At 43.2% G+C, this 20,115-nt stretch overlaps 2 protein-coding genes across 7 annotated transcripts in view; both read left to right on the top strand.

Annotated features, from left to right (window-relative positions):
* The window catches only part of LOC309525045 (GPI inositol-deacylase-like), a 37,235-nt gene extending 24,630 nt beyond the window's left edge, over positions 1-12,605 (top strand). Inside the window, exons 21-25 of the mRNA XM_082210393.1 lie at positions 1,896-2,031; positions 3,145-3,195; positions 4,177-4,415; positions 5,111-5,215; positions 6,995-12,605. Of these exons, the coding sequence (XP_082066519.1) occupies positions 1,896-2,031; positions 3,145-3,195; positions 4,177-4,415; positions 5,111-5,215; positions 6,995-7,133 (670 nt within the window). The 3' untranslated portion in view covers positions 7,134-12,605. The remainder of the gene's footprint in view (positions 1-1,895; positions 2,032-3,144; positions 3,196-4,176; positions 4,416-5,110; positions 5,216-6,994) is intronic.
* Positions 1-16,782, top strand: part of ANKRD44 (ankyrin repeat domain 44) — a 218,599-nt gene extending 201,817 nt beyond the window's left edge. For all 6 annotated transcript variants that reach the window (XR_014221467.1, XR_014221468.1, XR_014221469.1 and 3 more), the window contains one exon: positions 14,966-16,782. The gene's annotated coding sequence lies outside the window, so the exon portion shown is untranslated. The remainder of the gene's footprint in view (positions 1-14,965) is intronic.
* The last annotated feature ends 3,333 nt before the right edge of the window (positions 16,783-20,115 follow it).

The raw sequence follows: 20,115 nt of genomic DNA on the forward strand, positions 1-20,115 counted from the left end.
TTTCCAGCTGAAATGCCATTCTTTTTCAATCAAATTCTGAACAGGGCATAAAAGCTTTTTTATTTCATGAAGGAATAAACCATTTGTTACATTTCTGTTCTAGTTCTGCGGTGGTTTTCTTCCATTTTTGTTCCTTGGCCTAATCATATCAGATTGCGTTTATTATCCTTCTTTTATTTTTTAAAAGGTTAGATAGGATAGATATCATTTGTGGGCTTAAGGAGGTCTTTGATTTTACTTTCAATTTTAGTTCTTGGAAATTGGAGCAAGTTTCTGCACTTATACTTATTGTACCAGGCAGAATGAAACATACAGCTGCCAAAATCCATGGCCCTTGACTTTGCTCATCTTATCCGGGCAAAGTAAAAAGTAATCACGCTTTAATTTAGACTTTGACCCAGAAAGCCACAGAATGCTTGATTCCTATCTCAGGATTTGTCCAAGAAACATTTTTTTCCTAGAAACTGCCCACCCCCAAGAAGCTAAACCATTCCAATGTGTTTGTGCTGTTATAATTCTGTAGTACTAACATCTGTTTTGGGAAATATACATAATTGAAAAACAGACTGGATTCACTAAACTTCAATGTACAAAAGAGATATTTGGTAATACTGTAACTCCTTTTCCTGAAAGGTGAAATGTTTATTTGCATGTTTAGGGGTAACATTATTTTCAGAAAACCAGGATGTGGCATCTTTAAGTAGTATTCATAAATACCAAAACTATTAGTTTAAAAAAGAAATGGAAGGGAAAGAATACGAAAAACAGCAAATTCGGGACTCTGTGAAATGAATTGACCCTCATAGTTAAGGATTTTGGTAAGCCGCCTGACGCAGCTGCGTTATATATGTTGTGCCAGAGTGAAATTGAAACTTTTCCCTATGGACACGAGGACACCCTCTGAAGGGCAATGTGTACCTCCTTTAGCTTGAGCCAGAAAAATGTCTATTGCATAGGTTCTAAACTTTGGTTAGCACAAATCGTAGTTTGGCAAGGTGTCTGAGCTGACCCATTATACTTTATACATGATTAATGTTTGGCTGCTCAGGGTGTGAGTGGGTGGGTGTGGGGGATTCCCTGGTCCTGAATGGGGTAACTGTGCCCCTGAAGGACCAGGGGTGCAGCCTGGGAGTCATTTTGGACTCACAGCTGTCCATGGAGGCACAGGTCAAATCTGTGTCCAGGGCAGCTGTCTACCAGCTCCACCTGGTACGCAGGCTGAGACCCTATCTGCCTGCAGACTGTCTCGCCAGAGTGGTGCGTGCTCTGGTTATCTCCCGCTTGGACTACTGCAACGCGCTCTACATGGGGCTACCTTTGAAGGTGACCCGGAAACTGCAATTAATCCAGAATGCGGCAGGTAAACTGGTGACTGGGAGGGGCCGCCGGGACCACATAACACCGGTCCTGAGAGATCTGCATTGGCTCCCAGTACGTTTCCGAGCACAATTCAAAGTGTTGGTGCTGGCCTTTAAAGCCCTAAATGGCCTCGGTCCTGTATACCTGAAGGAGCGTCTCCACCCCCATCGTTCAGCCCGGACACTGAGATCCAGCGCCGAGGGTCTTCTGGGGGTTCCCTCACTGCGAGAAGTGAGGCTACAGGGAACCAGGCAGAGGGCCTTCTCGGTGGTGGCACCCGCCCTGTGGAACGCCCTCCCTTCAGATGTGAAGGAAATAAGCAGCTATCCTATCTTTAAAAGACATCTGAAGGCAGCCCTGTTCAGGGAAGTTTTTAATATTTAACGCTGTACTGTTTTTAACACTTGATTGGGAGCTGCCCAGAGGGGCTGGGGAAACTCAGCCAGATGGGCAGGGTATAAATAATAAATTATTATTATTATTATTATTATTATTATTATTATTATTATTAAATTATGACTGTTTGCATTTGCCAGACCCTCTCGGCTTCCACCAGAGCCCAGTTTGATTACGCGAAGAACGTTGTGCATAGCTGTTTGCATGTTTTTCCTTAGCTGGACTACATGTGGAGCGTTGGCTATATTAATGACATATGCTCATTACACCTTCAAGGTATTTAACCAGCCTGTGGCAAATACAGTGTGCGAATAAAATGCTTTTAAAGTTTTTTAATCATGGGTTGGTTTGGGCAGTCTTCTCATAGGTTTGGTGCCAAGTGAGATGTGGCGTGGAAAATGAGAGGAAAAGATGGCGCTTGCCCCGCCTCCAAGTCATCCAGCTATCCCTGTTTTTGGTGCACATAAAATCCAACACATTTCTTGGTTGAATACCGTATTTTTCACTCTATAAGGCGCACCGGACCATAGGGCGCACCTAGTTTTTAGAGGGGAAATTAAGAAAAAAAATATTATTTCCACACCGACGCCTCTTGCTCTCCAGCCTTCAGTGAAAGCAACGCAAAGCCTCCGGAGCGCGGAGGGAGCGCTCCCTCTGTGCTTTGGAAGCTTCGCATTGCTATCGCTGAAGCCAAGGAGCCTGCATTCGCTCCATAGGACGCACACACATTTCCCCTTAATTTTTGGAGGGGAAAAAGTGCATCCTATAGAGCGGAAAATACGGTACTTTTTTTTACTGTTACCGCCCCCTGGCCTTCTGTGCCAACTGAAAACCTACTTCAGAGGGTTGGGGAACCCTTCAGAACAACATGGGAGGTGGCGCTGGGGGTGGGCGTGCAAGCCCAGGTTTCAGACCCCCTCTTTCTCAAGTTGCTCTTCCCTCGTAGTTTTAAAGAACAAGAAAGGAATTATGTTTTAGTTGGATTAATTGGCAAAGTTGACAGCTAAAATAAGAGAACCCTAGTGACAAAGGTTTTGTGGAAGAGTGGAATCCCTTTTCAGATTATTTAAAGAAATATTATTATATGATGGACACGCGAGCAGGATTGGGACTCTGAGCAACAGAAGAGAGTAAAGATAACAGTAGTTTTGTTAAGGGTTAAGAGATAGAAGGAAGGGTGTGACAGAGTGAGAGAAACAAACACCATGGAGAAGGGGGTGGGAAGTAAAAGGAAAAAAGTTTTTATTATGTACTGAATTGTATGTGCGAAATTTTTGAAAACTTAATTAAAAAACTTTAAAAAGGGAATTATGTTTTAGTCTCGGTGATGAAGATAAGTTGCACTTACAAGTTGATACACTGCAATTCAAAAAGACTTTTTTTTTACAGGTTATTAAACTGCATTCAAATGTCAGAACAGAACTAAGTGCCCTTGATACGGTAGGTTTGTTCAGTTACCAATTTAAAACATTGGAAGTTAATTTAAACCAACAGTAAAAGAAACTTAAAAACATCTCAAAATTTACACGTCTGGATAGGCTTGCCTAAACAAAAATAGTTTTGGCGTTTAATGTTTTCAAATGTTTGTGTTCCCCCTCTTCTACTTTTTGTTCCCTTTGTGCTTTGCCTTTTGTCTGGTACATCACTAGGGAGTGGGCATTCGGGAAATATTGGTGTGTTCCCCCAAGGACCTGCAATGATGGCTGCACTGGCATCATGGCAGCATTGGGAAAGGAAAGGGCAATAGTATATCTTGGCTACATTGCTACTCAAGCCAGCGTAGTGTAGGGTCTCCCAAACTTGGGTCTCTAGCTGTTTTTGGACTATAACTCCCATCATGCCTAAGCTAGCAGGACCAGTGGTCAGGATTGTAGGCCAAAAACAGCTGGAGAGGCCAAAGTTTGAGGAACCCGGGTGTCGTTGTTAGAGTTCTGGATTAGGACTTGGGAGACCAGGGTTGAAATCTTGAGTCAGCCATGAAGCCCCACTGGGTGACCTTTGGCCGGCGGGTGAAACGGAGACAGGGAGAGTACCTATCCTACCTTGAGCTCCATGGAGAAAGAGGTGGATTATAAATTAAATAAATAGCACTACAGCGGTACCTCAGGTTACATACGCTTCAGGTTACAGACTCCGCTAACCCAGAAATAGTACCTTGGGTTAAGAACTTTGCTTCAGGATGAGAACAGAAATCGTGCTCCGGCGGCGTGGCAGCAGCGGGAGGAGGACCCATTAGCTAAAGTGGTGCTTCAGGTTAAGAACAGTTTCAGGTTAAAAACAGACCTCCGGAACGAATTAAGTACTTAACCTGAGGTACCACTGTACTTGAATTTTTTTTTTTTTACCTTCCCCATGAAGCACTTTTAAGTTCACCGTTAAACTTTTTATCAACCTATTAATGCCTACGCTAATATTTTACAGTGCCCAAAGAACTCGGAACAAAGCTCCGCTTGTTCCAAAAGAGAAACGGAAGAGAGCTGTGCATCATCAGCAGATGGCCTTTCAGAAGCAGCAGCAGCAACATCATCACCACCTCCGGGCAGCGCAGCCCTTGACAGCGTTATAGACAGTCTTAAGATGCATGTCACCGTCCTCAACTTGCTCACGTTGATTGTGCTGCTCAGTTGCCCGTCTTTAATTTACTGGCTGAAAAATCTCAGGTAACCGCCAGAAGAACTTGCAGGTTTTATACAAGAATCCACGACGGGTTGGCTTCAAACTCGGCTACTCCATCCAAAGGCGTTGGTTTTAAAATTGGGGAAGCTCATAGCAGCATCAGTATATGAAGTTTGTTGTATTCTCTTTTACTGCGTTGCATATTGTTTCTTGTTCCTTCCCATGCCGTAATATCTATTTCTGCTTGTGAAATCACTTACAATCATAGAATTGGAAGGAACTTGGAGGGGCATCTAGGCCATGGGTAGGCACACTAAGGCCCGGGGGCCGGATCTGGCCCAATCACCTTCTAAATCCGGCCCGCAGACAGTCTGGGAATCAGCGTGTTTTTACATGAGTAGAATGTGTCCTTTTATTTAAAATGCATTTCTGGGTTATTTGTGGGGCATAGGAATTTGTTCATTTATTTTATTTTTTTCAAAATATTGTCCGCCCCCCCCAAGGTCTGAGGGACAATGGACTGGCCCCCTGCTGAAAAAGTTTGCTGACCCCTGATCTAGGCCAACTAAATCATACATGACAGATCCTCTGCTTATGTATTATCTACCACTCCATCCTCGGCTTATGTATTATCTACCACTTGTGTCTACAATATTCTGTTGTTGCTACTTTGTGTTTCCCTTGCAAAATTTGATTTTCCGTTTATTACCATGCTCTTTGTTTTTTCTCCCCCAAATAGGTACCATATCAAGCTTGATCCTGATCCATGTAGATCAACTGCTTTTATGCTCATAGCCATTTTGGGTATACTTATGAATGCAAGCACTACAAAAGTTAAAACAAGGTACCTTAGTTCATTATCTTCCTTTCCCCCACAGTTTTGTTGTTTGAAGGTGCAGTTTGGGGTGTTTATTTGTGTTTTAAAACCAAACAATCACAATTATTTTAGTCACATACAGGTACAAGCCTTTAAGAGCATCTTCTGCCTGTTCCCACCCTACCCACTAGCAGTGCTTCCCAGACTTGGGTCTCCAGCTCTTTTTGGATTACAGTTCCCATCATCCCTGACCACTGAGTCCTGCTAGCTAGGGATGATGGGAGTTTTGTGTTTTCAAGCTGTTTCCTTACTCTTTACTGTTCGGTGGGTGTGATTCAGAGAGGCTTCTCAAAGTGGGGAGTGTCAGGGAAGATGCCTTCTGCCAATTTCACCCCTGCAAGCCCCACATGTTATTATGGGGCATGCACCCCTGACTCTGTAAACCAAAAACAAGCTATGGTTGCAGCTCACCACTTTTTGGGAATTTCACTACAAAGGAATTTCAGAAATAGACTGGAAAGAGAAGCTGCTGAATTGCAACTCATTACCAAACTTAAAACCATGGAGAGACCTGGTCTGAACAAAGACATTGGATTCTTATCTCATTATACATGACTAAGCCATTTCTCACCTTCTCACCCCTTGCCTTTTCCTGTAAGACCTATTGCAGTCATTAAGAGTCGTCAACAGGCTCATCTCAGCTATCTGCCAATCTCCCATTCCCACCACCCTTCTGAGTAATACCCCTCCCCACCTTCTCACTATATAGAAGGATCTGGCAACTTCTGTTTCAGTGTATCTGAAGAAGTGTGCATGCACATGAAAGCTCATACCAAGAACTAACTTAGTTGGTCTTTAAGGTGCTACTGGAAGGAATTTTTTCACTTTTGGGGAGTGAGACAAACCACAAGCCTATGTTGGTGCCTAATGCTAAGCTGAACGGTGGCTTAGCTCTGGGTAGTGTGGCAACAGCAGGACCCAGGGAAAAGCAAATAAGCTGTGTTTTTCTCTTCCAGCACCAAAAGGCTTGCACATTCACGATAAACCATAGTTTGGGTTACTGTTACGTGCCAGGCCCTGAGTGCCCCCCTACACCCCCATTTTCAGGGGTGATGATGGTTCAGCTCAATGCTTGCCATGTTAAGCCTCCATTTAAATGAGACTGCAATATTCGAAATGTCAGGCTAGGATATGCCAGAAGGTTGGGTGGTTCAGTCCGAGTCTTTCTTTTCTTTTTCGATTTTTTTATTTTGTTTATTAAAAGTACATTCAGTGCATGAGAGTAGCCAAGAGGGCGGAAGGGGGGCAGCTGTCCCCCCAATCAATAAAAATACATAGCAAGCTGAGGTTCTGCCCCCTTCTAACAAAAGGCCTGCCCCCCCCCCGGCAACAAAAATCCTGGCTACGCCTGTGATTCTGTATCTGTTTCAAGTCTTCAAGTAGTTCATGCAGGTCAGTTACATTCAGTTTGAGACGTTTTGTTATGGGGTTGCTGGGAGACAGAGGGATGAGGAAATAGGGGGAAAAGAAACTTTCATTTTTTTTTCATAATATATGAGCAGACCTTTTGTGTCAGCCCCGTGTGGGCAGGTATCTTAATTTTGCTGGCGGAACGAAAGATCAGACAGCCCAGGAGATGCTTGGTTGCAGTTGATGGGTTGCAGTGTGCTTTGTTTATGTAATACGCAGAAGTACTAAATACTCCCTGGTATTTCCCTGGGAATATCTGCACTCTTTATTATGCCACACAGCTTGCAGCCTTAATAACAGCAGAATTGTTTTACCTTTTCCCCCCTTTCTCCACAGTAAACTGCTGAAGATGGCTGCACATCTCCCACTTCCTTTGTCTGTCGCCGCTGTGGTGTTTGCACCAATGCACTTAGACAGAATGCCATACTTCGTAGTCATTCCCCTTTTTCTTCACGCGTTATGCTGCATTGTGTAAAGACTTTAGTTTACCAAAGCACCAAGCACACCAGGGAGAGAGTTGAACCAAGGATAATCCGGGACAACATGAAAATATCATAAACATTATCTTCTGTCCGTGGCAGAAGTGAAAACAATGCTGGGCACATGTTGTGAAGGTTAATCCAGTTAGAAAGCATAGGGTTTTGTACCTTACTGTTAAAAAGAAATCCTTGTAGAAACTTACAGCTCAGTTCTGAATCTGCCTCTGACAATGATGCTTTATTTTTGTGGTGTTTTGGTTTTTAAAAAAAAAACACAAATGTGCACTTGTGTGTCCCATATGCTCTTCGGGATAAGCACCTTTACTGTTGGCAAAATCCAGAACCAATAAGACAATCCGAAAGTTCTTATTCCGTTAAAGGCAGCTGAAGCTATGTTTTGTCCTTCCTTGGGTCTCTACTAAGCTACAGTGCCGATGCTGCGCGACTTGGTGACAAATCAAAAGCTATTTCACAGCTTCCATGTTTGTGAGATTATTGAAAGTGGTGGTGGCCCAGTACATCGATTTATATTCAACGTAACATAGTTTACTAAGTACCGTATTTTTTGCTCTATAAGACTCACTTTTTCCCTCCTAAAAAGGGGAAATGTGTGTGCGTCTTATGGAGTGAATGCAGGCTGCGCAGCTATCCCAGAAGCCAGAACAGCAAGAGGGATCGCTGCTTTCGCTGTGCGGCGATCCCTCTTGCTGTTCTGGCTTCTGGGATTCAGATTTTTTCTTCTTCTTGTTTTCCTCCTCCAAAAACTAGGTGCATCTTGTGGTCTGGTGCGTCTTATAGAGCGAAAAATACGGTATATCAGCAGATGTGTATGCTCTTTGTACTGTTATACTGCAGTGTGAAGCTCAGGGCAGATTCTCAGGTGACTTTCTGTACATAGAGATTCATGCTAGTGTACATGGAAACATGTAGACAGTTACACGGATACCTACTTTAGCAATACTTTGTGTTGGGAATAGCACACCCATATGAGCTTCCCAGTATGTGCATATGTTCAAGACCAATATATATATCTGTTCAGCTATTTAAATGTGAGTGTTTTAGTAAGGCATTTCTGGCTTCAGTAATCATCATCACAAATCAAACGGCTTCCAACCGAATAAAAACACAGCAAAACATCACACATTAAAATTTCCCGATACAGCACTGCCTTCACATGTCTTCAGAAAGTTGTTTATATAATTTGACATTGATGGGAGCCACTGCTGAGAAGGCCCTGTGCCTGCTTCCCTGTAACGTCATTCCTCACAGTGAGGAACCTCCAGAAGACCCTCGGAGCTGCACCTCAGTTGTCTGGGCTGAACGATGGGGGCTTGTAGGCACTCCTTCAGGGCCAAGGCCACTTAGGGCTTTAAAGGTCAGCATCAACACCTTGAATTGTTCTTGGAAGCCAGTGTAGAAGCTCAGATGACTAGGAGATGCTTCCCACATATATAGGCAGTTTCCTTGAAGGGCAATGAAATCCCGTACCATGTAAGCAATTTCTCTGCCTCAAGATCGTATCAGTCGCCCACAATATTAGCTTTAATTCTACTGTATTGAGCTTGTTTTCTCTTGTCATAACAAAAGGCCCCCAGAAAGCTGTCGGCCTGAAATCTGGACAACCTCCAGTGGTTTCATACAGACATTATTAAAACAAAATGGACCCCTGAAGTACTTGGTGAGATAATGTGTAACTGATAAGTTACTCAACACCATGGCGGTAACGGGAATCACTTGAAGGCAGAACTACACATTGGCACTCCCATCTCAACAAGTAGTCGGTGGATATGAGAAGCAAGTATTTATCTCTATGTACAAAGAAGTTTTAAAAGAATCTGCCTTTGGGCATAACTATTGAGTGGCAAATACTGATCACATATATAACCATTTATAAAGGAGCAGCACGTTTTCTGGTACCTTCTGGTGAAATGTACAGGGCATTAATCCAACAGCAAACGTTGCTCTTCTTGCATTGCACCATCACCTTGGGAAAAAACTGCAGTCATTTTGCAAATGTAGCCACTTACCTGCAAGCATAGCTGGTCGGCCTACCTGCATAGATACTTGTATATCTCGTTATTTATTTCTGGTGCATCCATTGCCTTGAGACCTGAGTGCTGATCTTACACGATGGCTCGCTTCCTCTCCCTTTTGTAATCGGGGAAGAGAGCCATTCCTCTGAACTAAGTTAACAGTGTACACATGTCTGTCTTACCTTTAACCAGTTTGTACCATTCCTGCCTGAAGTGCCTCAGTTAATTCTGGCTTGTATATATAGATATATATATTAATCATTCAGTTTTCTTGGATGCAAAACCTCTGGATTTAAAAAGAAATTCTTTTAACTGTAGAACTGGTACCGCAAGCCTGCTAACAGGTTTAGTACTTAAAAGCTGTTGTATGAACCATGAAGAGCTTTATAACTGGAACAAGTATTTTAAAACACTTCATCTAGTTTTATGGTCTCGGTATCTTTACATAATTTTTATCCTATAAAAATTATATCCTTGCTACTCTTAAGAGGTAAGGCCTTCGGGCAAACAGTGCTCTTATTTCTTGAGATCTAATTTCCAGCTGATTACATGGAATTTAACTTGGTGTGCAAGTGACAAAAATTGAGTTGTTGGTGTACTCTGTGTGTGCACCTGTCCCTTGTTAGCTGGGTTGCTTAATAGGCTGTGCTCGGAGTTAATCCTGATTGCTAAGTAGGGCTTCTTGCTTGCCAGTAGCTGGCGATGTGAAGAGAAGCTACAAGGCCTCTTGTGCCTCTTAATAGCTGTATGCTAGGGAGAATTTTGGCAGAGGCTTTTGCTCTCCTGTCAAAGTACTGCTCCGGTAGAAAAGACGTTTGCCAAATGTTCCGTTGTACCAAGGGCACCACAGTGCTCTTCAAATTCATGTGTTGGCCTGGGTACTTGGAAGCCTGGTGCTTCCAGTCATGATCCTGACAAGAGCTTCTCCTTCATAACATGTCCAGGTGCTTCTGAATTACCTGGCTTCGCTTCACAACTTTTATGCTGCAGTTGGGGCAGGGGCAAAGCCACGCCCAGTTCCTAATTAGGTCATAATGGCACTGAATATAAGTTCATCTGTGAAATGGGTGAGTTGACTGCTCTTTGAATTAACTTCATATATGCTGTGTGGGTTCTAAGTAGTTCAGATACGTAAGTCTTTTTAATTACCTTTTCTATGCGAATCAGGACGCTGGTAGTACTGCGGTGTTGCTTTTGCAATTTGGGTCTCTGACGTCGTTTGCCTTTTTTGCACTTGGGACCGTTTTCTCCAACCCATAAATAACAAACACGCCCCTTTTTGGCTTTTTCATTTGGAATTGCTGCTCTTCGTGAATTGAAAGACACCCGGTAGCACAAGCCTATCCAAGGAGTTCAGTGTAGTTTACTCCCAGATAAGTCTGCAGGTGTGCATAAGGCATAGCTGTCAACCGTCTCTTATTTGGCGGGAAAGTCCCTTATCCCAGCGCCGTGTCCCGCTGCTGTCCCTTATTGATGATGTCCCTTAAATTTCCCGGGTTTCAAAGGAAGCAGCTCCTCTCCCTCCCTCCCTGCCAGCCAGGGAGGAGGGAGGCTCCAACCGTGTTGCTTGGCTGCGTTGCTCACCCAATAAGGAGTCTAAGAACGACTGGAGAGTGGAGCTTACATGCTTTGTGCTGATCAAATCGGCCGCATTGCCTGGGGACTCGCCTTTGCTCAGCGCTTCCCAGCGGAGAGGTGGTGGTGGTTTTCCTTGCTGCATTCCCTTTGCCGGGTTGCTGCGCTGTGGGAACCACCGCTTGAGGCTTCGTTTGGCTGCTGGTTGACTTAAAATCCCTTATTTAGGCTGCTGGTCCCTTATTTTCAAATCTGTAAGTTGACAGCTATGGCATAAGGTTGCTATCCTACACAGCACTGGGTAGTGAAGGCCTGGACTAGGTGAGTCCTTACGAGGCCACTTAAAGTGGCCTGCCAGTCCCGATCTTCCTTCCCACTGCAGCACATGGCTGAGAGGAGAGCCTTAAATCTCTGCACCAAGCCCAACACTGATTGGGAACGAGTGTGATGCGTGCCTGTATCTACATTTGAATTCTGCTCTCTGTATGTGGCGATACATGTGTAAGTGCAGAGCATGTACTTAGGCAACGGCCACCATTCTTGGCGTGTGGCCCTCCAGAGGGTGGGCCCAACCTTAAAATGGCCCTTGGCCAAAAAAAATCCGCCTCTGCTATACGAGCTACCCCGGGAGTAAGTCCCATGGAACATCACACACTTCTGAGTAGACATGCATAGTGTTGCACTGTGAAAGGAATACGGAAATTCTGCAACTGAGTATTTTGTTTAAATGAAAACATCACTGAACTTTAAGCCACATCCAAAGGAGCATGTGTCTGTCTGGTTCCCCCTTGCTGCCGCCATCACTGCAATTTAAGAAAATGCTCCCCTGAAAACATTTGAATTGCTTTTTACACGTTTTACAGATTCAGAAAGCAGTTTGGAGATTATGAACGATAGCTGCCTAAAGACGAAGTGGTGGGGGTTTATTCCCCCCTTCCCTTTGAACTGTTGGGTATAGGAAGTCAAAAGTAGTGGGGATTTTTTTGAGGCCAGCCAAGAAGGCCTATCATCCACAACTTTGCATAACTAGTTCCGTTGCCCCAAAGAGGTACTTCTTGACTTAGGTTTATTAGAAAACAACCCCTTTTCCCCCACCGCTGCATAGCAAACCATTTTTGAAACTTGGGAAGAGGCTTTCAAAAATAAGTTTATGGTGGTTTGAAGCCCTATTGTTCAAAGGAAGGATGCCTGAGTTCTTAAACATTCCCAGAATAGATCCTAGCCTAGGAATCTTTTATTATTATTATTACTGACCAAGTTTGAGAATATTGCTTTGCCATTAGATTATATGCCTCAAAAATGATTTGTTACCTCCACAAAGAGATGCTATGTGTATCTAAGTTCTGATCACAAATTCTGCTCTGGTGCCTGTGAACAAATGTCAGAAGTACATGGAAACCATTTTCTGATGATGAAATCACTTTAAGCAAAGTGATGACTTGCTTGCGAACTTGAACCTCAATGTCATTTTACGATGCGAGCATTTCATAAACTTCAGTTCTTAAGATATGGTGTGTGCGCTCTGTACTATTGGTACAACAATGCTTTGTCTGCTCGCTGCTGTATATGCTATGAACAACTTGAGAACTGTTAGCCACTAAGCAGCCTAAAAAGTTCATTTTGTAATTCATTTATGTTTCATATGATAGATTCTTACTTAGTTTAGTATTAGATTTTTATATCCCTTTTTAGAAAATATATATATAGCTAGATCGCAACAGGAATTAGCATTCTCTATAATAACACTATAGTTTTCATTTCCTAGAAACTCATGTACTTTACTAAATCACCATCAATTAACATACCTCTGAATATTTTTGCCAATGAACTATGCTTGATAAATGGATCTGTACTTTTGAAGCAATGTGGCACGTGGATTCTTTATTCATCTTTACAAGTGCCTGGTATTCTGATACCAGTCTGCGTAATAAGGATTTACGATAGTTCAGATTATCTACAGGAAAACCTTCCTTAAGAAGCATCTTGTTTATATACTGGATATAGAGTTTTACAGAGCACTTTCACACATACCTACTTAGAGGGATGCTCCATTAAGTTTAATAGAACTTACTCACAAGTGAGCGTCTGTAGGATTTCAGTCTTAGCCCAATTTTACCAAAAGTTTAAATTCAAAATGGCAGCACTTTCCATATCCCAAATAATGCACGTTATATAGGAGCAAATTCTACAGTCTTTCAGTAATGTGTGAGGGCTGTATGCAAGCCCAGGTACCCTGAGACCCAATCCATAGAACCGACACATTCAGACGCACTTTTTAAATACAGCGGTGCCCCGCAAGACGAATGCCTCGCAAGACAGAAAACTCGCTAGACGAAAGGGTTTTCCGTTTTGGAGGTGCTTCGCAAAACGAATTTCCTATGGGCTTGCTTCGCAAGACGACAATGTCTTGCGAGTTCCTGCTGGGTTTTTTTTCCTCCCCCCCTTTTTCTAAGCCGCCAAGCCGCTTATCACCGATCCGATCAGCAGATAAGCCGCTAATAGCGCTAATCCGCTAATCCTTCAATGGGCTTGCTTCGCAAGACGAAAAAACTGCTAGACAAAGAGAATCACAGAACGGATTCTTTTCGTCTCGCGAGGCACCACTGTAGTAGTAATAATAATAATAATTTATTATTTATACCCCGCCCATCTGGCTGGGCTTCCCCAGCCACTCTGGGCGGCTTCCAAAAGAATATTAAAATACTATAATACATCAAACATTAAAAGCATCCCGAAACAGTAGCTCCTCGTACTGTGCATGACATACTACTAAAACCAAGTAGCATTTTCATGCAGAATGGGGAGGAATTTGTAAAGATGAAAAGTCAGAACTACAACAGTTGTGTGTGAGGGTCCTGGAGCACACCTTATAAAGCTCTCTCAGATGTAGTCATTATTTCACCAAAATGAGTTGGCTGTTCATGTATTTAAGCAAGACACGAAGCTTAATTTAAGGAACTCGACCCAATTATGTGCAGCGCTCTGTAATACAGGCCATTACTTGTTGATGTGACACTTGACGAATTGGCAACCTTGTCTAAAATAATTTGTTTTAGAATCTCACTAAAATGTCTTAAGAGTTTTACAGTAGGCCTTTGCAATGTGTAACCCGCCAGCCACATATGGCTGCTTTATTAGGAGCTTGCAAAATTTACTGGTTTTGACACCGGCCTTGTGACAGCAAAAAACTGGGGTGGGAGGAAGTAGTAGCAGCAGGAGCAACAACTGACAAGCAGTGGCGTATAGGTCTTTGTTGTGTTTGGATCTGTGTTTAGCTCTCAAACTGACAATGCTGATAAACCTAATGCGTTTTGTATGCAGAAATAGCTCCACTTCAGTGTGTGGATTCAGAAGTGAAATAAATACGTGAGAATACCGTGCAAAACCCTAAAGAGTGAAACCTGACCCGATTTAAATTCCCACTTTTCCAGTCAAGCGCATGCCTTAAATTAACTAATTGCATTTGTAAATATCTGTAGCACTAGACTGAATTGTTTTGAGCCCAGTGAATGTATTGTGCCACCGTTTGGTAAAAGGACTTCATAAATGCCCTGCTGCGTTATCAAAGTTGGGTCACCCTGTTTCAACACTTGGTTATGGGTGTGGTCACTACAGTGCACATACAGACCTATCACGCCCAAAGTGTGTTGTTCTACCAGTGGGTTTTTTTTGTAGATGGAGTCAATCCATACATGTATTTCATGGTATGTGCAAATTTGCTCCCCCCCCCCAACATTGAAAACATTGACGGCTAACATAAACAGGAGGTCTGTGTTTATATCTGAAAGGCACAGGTCTCTCGAGGGAAGCAGTTAAACTTCTGAGTCAGTATTGCACAAAAGGTGTGTTCCGTTATCACAGTGAGCTGTGGTTTATTGTGAAATGAACAAGCCCAGGCAAGTCTTTGGCTCCTATCGCCCTCCTTTAGTGCAGTCACAAGTGGGTGATTGAAAGCTTTGTCCAAATCCAACAAACCAGTTAATCTTAACAATGCTTTGTTTGCAAATACAGTATTTTTTGCTCTATAAGACTCACTTTTTCCCTCCTAAAAAGGGGAAATGTGTGTGTGTCTTATGGAGCGAATGCATGCTGCGTAGCTATCCCAGAAGCCAGAACAGCAAGAGGGATTGCTGCTTTCACTGCATGGCGATCCCTCTTGTTGTTCTGGCTTCTGAGATTCAGAATATTTTTTTTTCTTGTTTTCCTCCTCCAAAAACTAGGTGCGTCTTGTGGTCTGGTGCGTCTTATAGAGCGAAAAATACGGTAAATCAGCTTCGTGGCACATGGATTGAAGTTGGCCTGTTTAAGCCATAGCTTAAGCTCCTCCTAGTTTGCTGGGTTCAGATGAGATCGTAAACTGCAGTTTATCAAAAACGAACACAAAGGCTTCCTCAGCTGCGCCAGAAGGGGAAAAGAGCACAGAAGCCCACGGCTAATTATTTCTATACTGTCTTTCCATCAATAATAAAACAGTTCAAGTGCCAATACAAAAAGAGAAGCATAAAACAGGACTAAAATTGCATCTTATAAGTTCTGAAAGTAAGAAGGCCTTTGCTTGTTGCCAAATGGACCTCTGAGGAACCTCTGAGGAGAGCACCCCATAAACAGGGGAACCTCACTGAGATTGCCCACCTCAGATGGCATGGCCATCTACACGATTGTTGCCAAATACTGCTTTAAAATCTTATGTTTAACCTTTCAAGTTCTTCACAAACTTTGTTAACAGCTGTGTTCTGGGGGGAAAGTGGGGTGTATTTTTAAAACCCTCTTATTGCAAATAGTTCCTAAAGTTTAAATGCATTTGTGTTGGATTCTTCTTCATCTGTTTGCTTCCAACATTTCTTTAAAATACTAAGCTTATTTATTCTCTTCATTTGTCTGCTTTTTCTATAAAACAACCCCTTTTCATTTTTTCAAGGACATCTCTTCTAAGCATCTTTTTTAAAGTAGATACTTACTAAAGATGTGTGTGTTCATTCTTATATCTGAAATAATTAAAAGAAATGAATGGAACAACAACAACAACAAACACTTCTGCCAAACTATAATATCATTCCATTTTATTAACTTGATAATTTTCAATACAAGAATGAATTAAAGATGTATGGTTATTGAGTGGAGTATCCAGGAAAGAGTTGTGGAAGAGATGATCTTGAAACATTTCGATGATAATTTCAGTTTTAAAAAGCTGACGTGATTCCTTTCAAAATTATTTTTCCATACAATTTAAAGACAATCATTGGCTTGGAAGCAGCAATGTTCTTGTGTGACCAATGGTGTCTTCTACTTGTGTAAGAGCCAAGCTCCATTCCACGCCTCCAAATTTCTTCCAGTTCCTCCGCTCTGCAGTCAGCCTTGCGCTGCATCCCACACGATTGTGTGGTGTCTCTCATGCTCTACTTAACATGGTCAGAGTGACCTGGGGGAACAGGTCAACCTCAGTATGCAGTGTAGGATTTGAAACTGGTGGGGATAATTTTGCAAATTTATATTGGGAGTGGGGGGGGGGTTGGTATGAATGTTGATGGAATTGGGCATAGGGACGATCAGTTTGACTGATGTGTGCATGACTCTGTTGATGAACCTACATTAAATGGTTATGAACACCTTTTGCACTAGTGGAAAACTGCACATGCGCTTTGACACAGATTTTGGGAGTGAACCGTTCATGTGTTCCATAACAGGCTTACTTCTACTGTATACATAAACATTCATTTTTAAAGATGTGCATACATTATACAAAATTTTGTACAATCTATTATGACAAAACATTCATGCTCTCTTCGTACTGTATAGTGATAAATTATACTGTTTTTATTTGAAAAGTGTCATTCAACTGACCATATGCTGTCGTCTGAATATTATTGACTGTATTTCTACTTTGCTTAAGTGCTTTTGGGTGTCATAATGTACATTTTTGCCTTCAGTCTTTGCTCAGGTACTTTGTGTTGGAGCATTTGGGTGCTTTTCTTTTTCTCATATGTGGTATTTTGTGTCATGAGGAAATAAAATACCGAAAAGGAAAGAAGTGTGTTAACAGCATTGTTAAGCTATTTTATTTATAAGTTTCTATAGCACACCATAAACAAAGCATCTAGTCGGTGAACACGGCACATTCATAAAACAGCATACAAATATTTAATCAGCATTTAGACAGTATTACACAGCAACAGATAATTGAGCCGTGCAGTACGATTGCATCTTACGTGTGAAACTTGCAGAGTTTCAGCCATACATAGTTGAAGGGCGCTGGTTAAAATCTGACAAGTTAAATGTAAGCGAGGCATGGAGTTTTAAAGTTCTTTCTGTGCTGGGCAAACCTACTGCAAAAATAGCTTTCATTCTCTCTGCTTTGCTTGTGGGAGAACAAAGCCCTATTGGTGTGCAGGCTTACTTCCAGTTCACCCCTGCCAAAAAGGAACTAATTCCATTCCAGTTCAATTCACAATTCATTCATGTGGTCCTCCACATTTTTTCACAGCCTTCAGCGTGTTACAAGCTGCTCTGCTAAACTATAAAATATCAAGACGACCATGGGTAGGCAAACTAAGACCCAGATCCGTTCCAATAGCCTTCTAAATCCAGCCTGTGGGCGGTCCGGGAATCAGCGTGGATCTGATCGTTTGGGCTGCACCAGCACACACGTTCTTTCCCTCGCGGCGGTGGCACTTCCTCCCTCCCTCCTGGCTTCTCCCCACCCTGCGGAGGAAGGGGGCTGGGCTTTGATTGGTGCCAGCAAATACAGTACAATATGTGCAGGGGGCATAGGGATTTGTTCATTTCCCCCCTTCAAAATATAGTCTGGCCACCCACAAGGTCTGAGGGACAGTGAACTGGCCCCCTGCTGAAAAAGTTTGAGGACCCCTGAAGAAGATGGAGAAAACATCATTGCACACTTAGGGTGCTATTCACCTAATGAACTTCGTCAGCAGGTGTCCTAGGCAAGGATTTCTGCTTGTGCAGTGAGGCTCACTTCCCCACCGCCCAACTCCTGTGCACCCTTTAAAGGTAAAGGGACCCCTGACCATTAGGTCCAGTTGCAGCCGATTCTGGAGTTGCGGCGCTCATCTCGCTTTATTGGCCAAAGGAGCTGGCATACAACTTCCGGGTCTTGTGGCCAGCATGACCAAGCCGCTTCTGGCGAGCCAGAGCAGCGCACGGAAACGCCGTTTACCTTCCTGCCAGAGCGGTACCTATTTATCTACTTGCACTTTGATGTGCTTTTGAACTGCTAGGTTGGCAGGAGCAGGGACCGAGCAGCGGGAGCTCACCCCGTCACGGGGATTCAAACCACTGACCTTCTGATCAGCAAGTCCTAGGCTCTGTGGTTTAACCCACAGCGCCACCCGCGTCCCTTTACTAAAATAGGTTTCAGGAAGTCAGGAGAACCTCCAGAAGCAAGTGGAAATCTTTGAACAGACAAAACATTTGTAATAGTGTGACATTGAATTCCAATGTGAACAGCGTGAACAATTGTTTTATTTATTTTACCCAACAATCTTTAAGCTTAAACATTATTCAGATAGGTAAAAATGGTAAATGCAGTAGCAACAATCAAACACAAGAGTTGATGAAACCCATATATATATATATATATATATATATATATATATATATATATATATGCTTTCGTAGATTTTCACGGGTACAGGAATGCAGGTTTTGGTGTCTTCGGGTGTCTTCCCTTGTAAGAGTCGGGGTGTCTGTGCGACGTTTCGACGAGGTCTCACTCGTCATCTTCAGGCTGGTGCTTTCGGCTTCTTGTTACTGGAACAGAGCAGAGTCTGGTGTTTGAGTTCCTATAAATACTGTTGAGGGGTGTGGTGTATAGCCTCCAACGTTCTGGGCAGAGAGGGAGTTCCTAGATTAGTGTGCCTTTTCTTCTTTTGTTCCTTAATTACTTGAGGGATATCTTGGGTGATTTCATGAGTGATATTCTGAATACCACTGGGTGGGTCATTAAGTGTAGATTAGTTGCTAAAGCTTTTGTGTCTTGACCTCTTGAGCTTGTGAAGAGTTTTTCTGAGAAGATGGCTGTGCTGCATTTAGTTGTGCTCTGGCTTGGCTTCGTGTATAGGGGCGAGCTGTGGTTTTGTGCCTTGTGCCCGCCAGATCTGTGTAGGGATTGCAGGGGGGTGCAGCATCCGGAGGTGCCACTATAGTTTGGCTACTGGATGGAGTCTGTAATATGTCTGTGGAGAGGGTCTGGGTTTGGGTCTGGTGTGGTTGATTGGTGACGGCGTTCTGTGTGCCTCTGGTTCTGGTGTCGGTTTTTGTGGGGAGGGCTAATTTCCAGATGTCTGGCAGGCGGGACGTGTCGTCACGCTTGTTCATGTTGTGAGGGTGTTTCTCTATCTCGATGGCTTCCATGATTATTCTCTTGTGGTGATGTTCCATGTTAAAGAGCAATTTGGAATCTGCAAAATTAATTTCGTGTCCTGTTTCTTTCATGTGTTGGAAAAGAGAGGAAGTTTTTTCTTCTTTTTTGACGGCATTCTTGTGTTCTGCGATACGCACGTATCGCAGAACACAAGAATGCCGTCAAAAAAGAAGAAAAAACTTCCTCTCTTTTCCAACACATGAAAGAAACAGGACACGAAATTAATTTTGCAGATTCCAAATTGCTCTTTAACATGGAACATCACCACAAGAGAATAATCATGGAAGCCATCGAGATAGAGAAACACCCTCACAACATGAACAAGCGTGACGACACGTCCCGCCTGCCAGACATCTGGAAATTAGCCCTCCCCACAAAAACCGACACCAGAACCAGAGGCACACAGAACGCCGTCACCAATCAACCACACCAGACCCAAACCCAGACCCTCTCCACAGACATATTACAGACTCCATCCAGTAGCCAAACTATAGTGGCACCTCCGGATGCTGCACCCCCCTGCAATCCCTACACAGATCTGGCGGGCACAAGGCACAAAACCACAGCTCGCCCCTATACACGAAGCCAAGCCAGAGCACAACTAAATGCAGCACAGCCATCTTCTCAGAAAAACTCTTCACAAGCTCAAGAGGTCAAGACACAAAAGCTTTAGCAACTAATCTACACTTAATGACCCACCCAGTGGTATTCAGAATATCACTCATGAAATCACCCAAGATATCCCTCAAGTAATTAAGGAACAAAAGAAGAAAAGGCACACTAATCTAGGAACTCCCTCTCTGCCCAGAACGTTGGAGGCTATACACCACACCCCTCAACAGTATTTATAGGAACTCAAACACCAGACTCTGCTCTGTTCCAGTAACAAGAAGCCGAAAGCACCAGCCTGAAGATGACGAGTGAGACCTCGTCGAAACGTCGCACAGACACCCCGACTCTTACACGGGAAGACACCCGAAGACACCAAAA

The sequence above is a fragment of the Podarcis vaucheri genome (assembly GCF_965113315.1).
Source record: "Podarcis vaucheri genome assembly, chromosome: 1".
Taxonomy (NCBI): Eukaryota; Metazoa; Chordata; class Lepidosauria; order Squamata; family Lacertidae; genus Podarcis; species Podarcis vaucheri.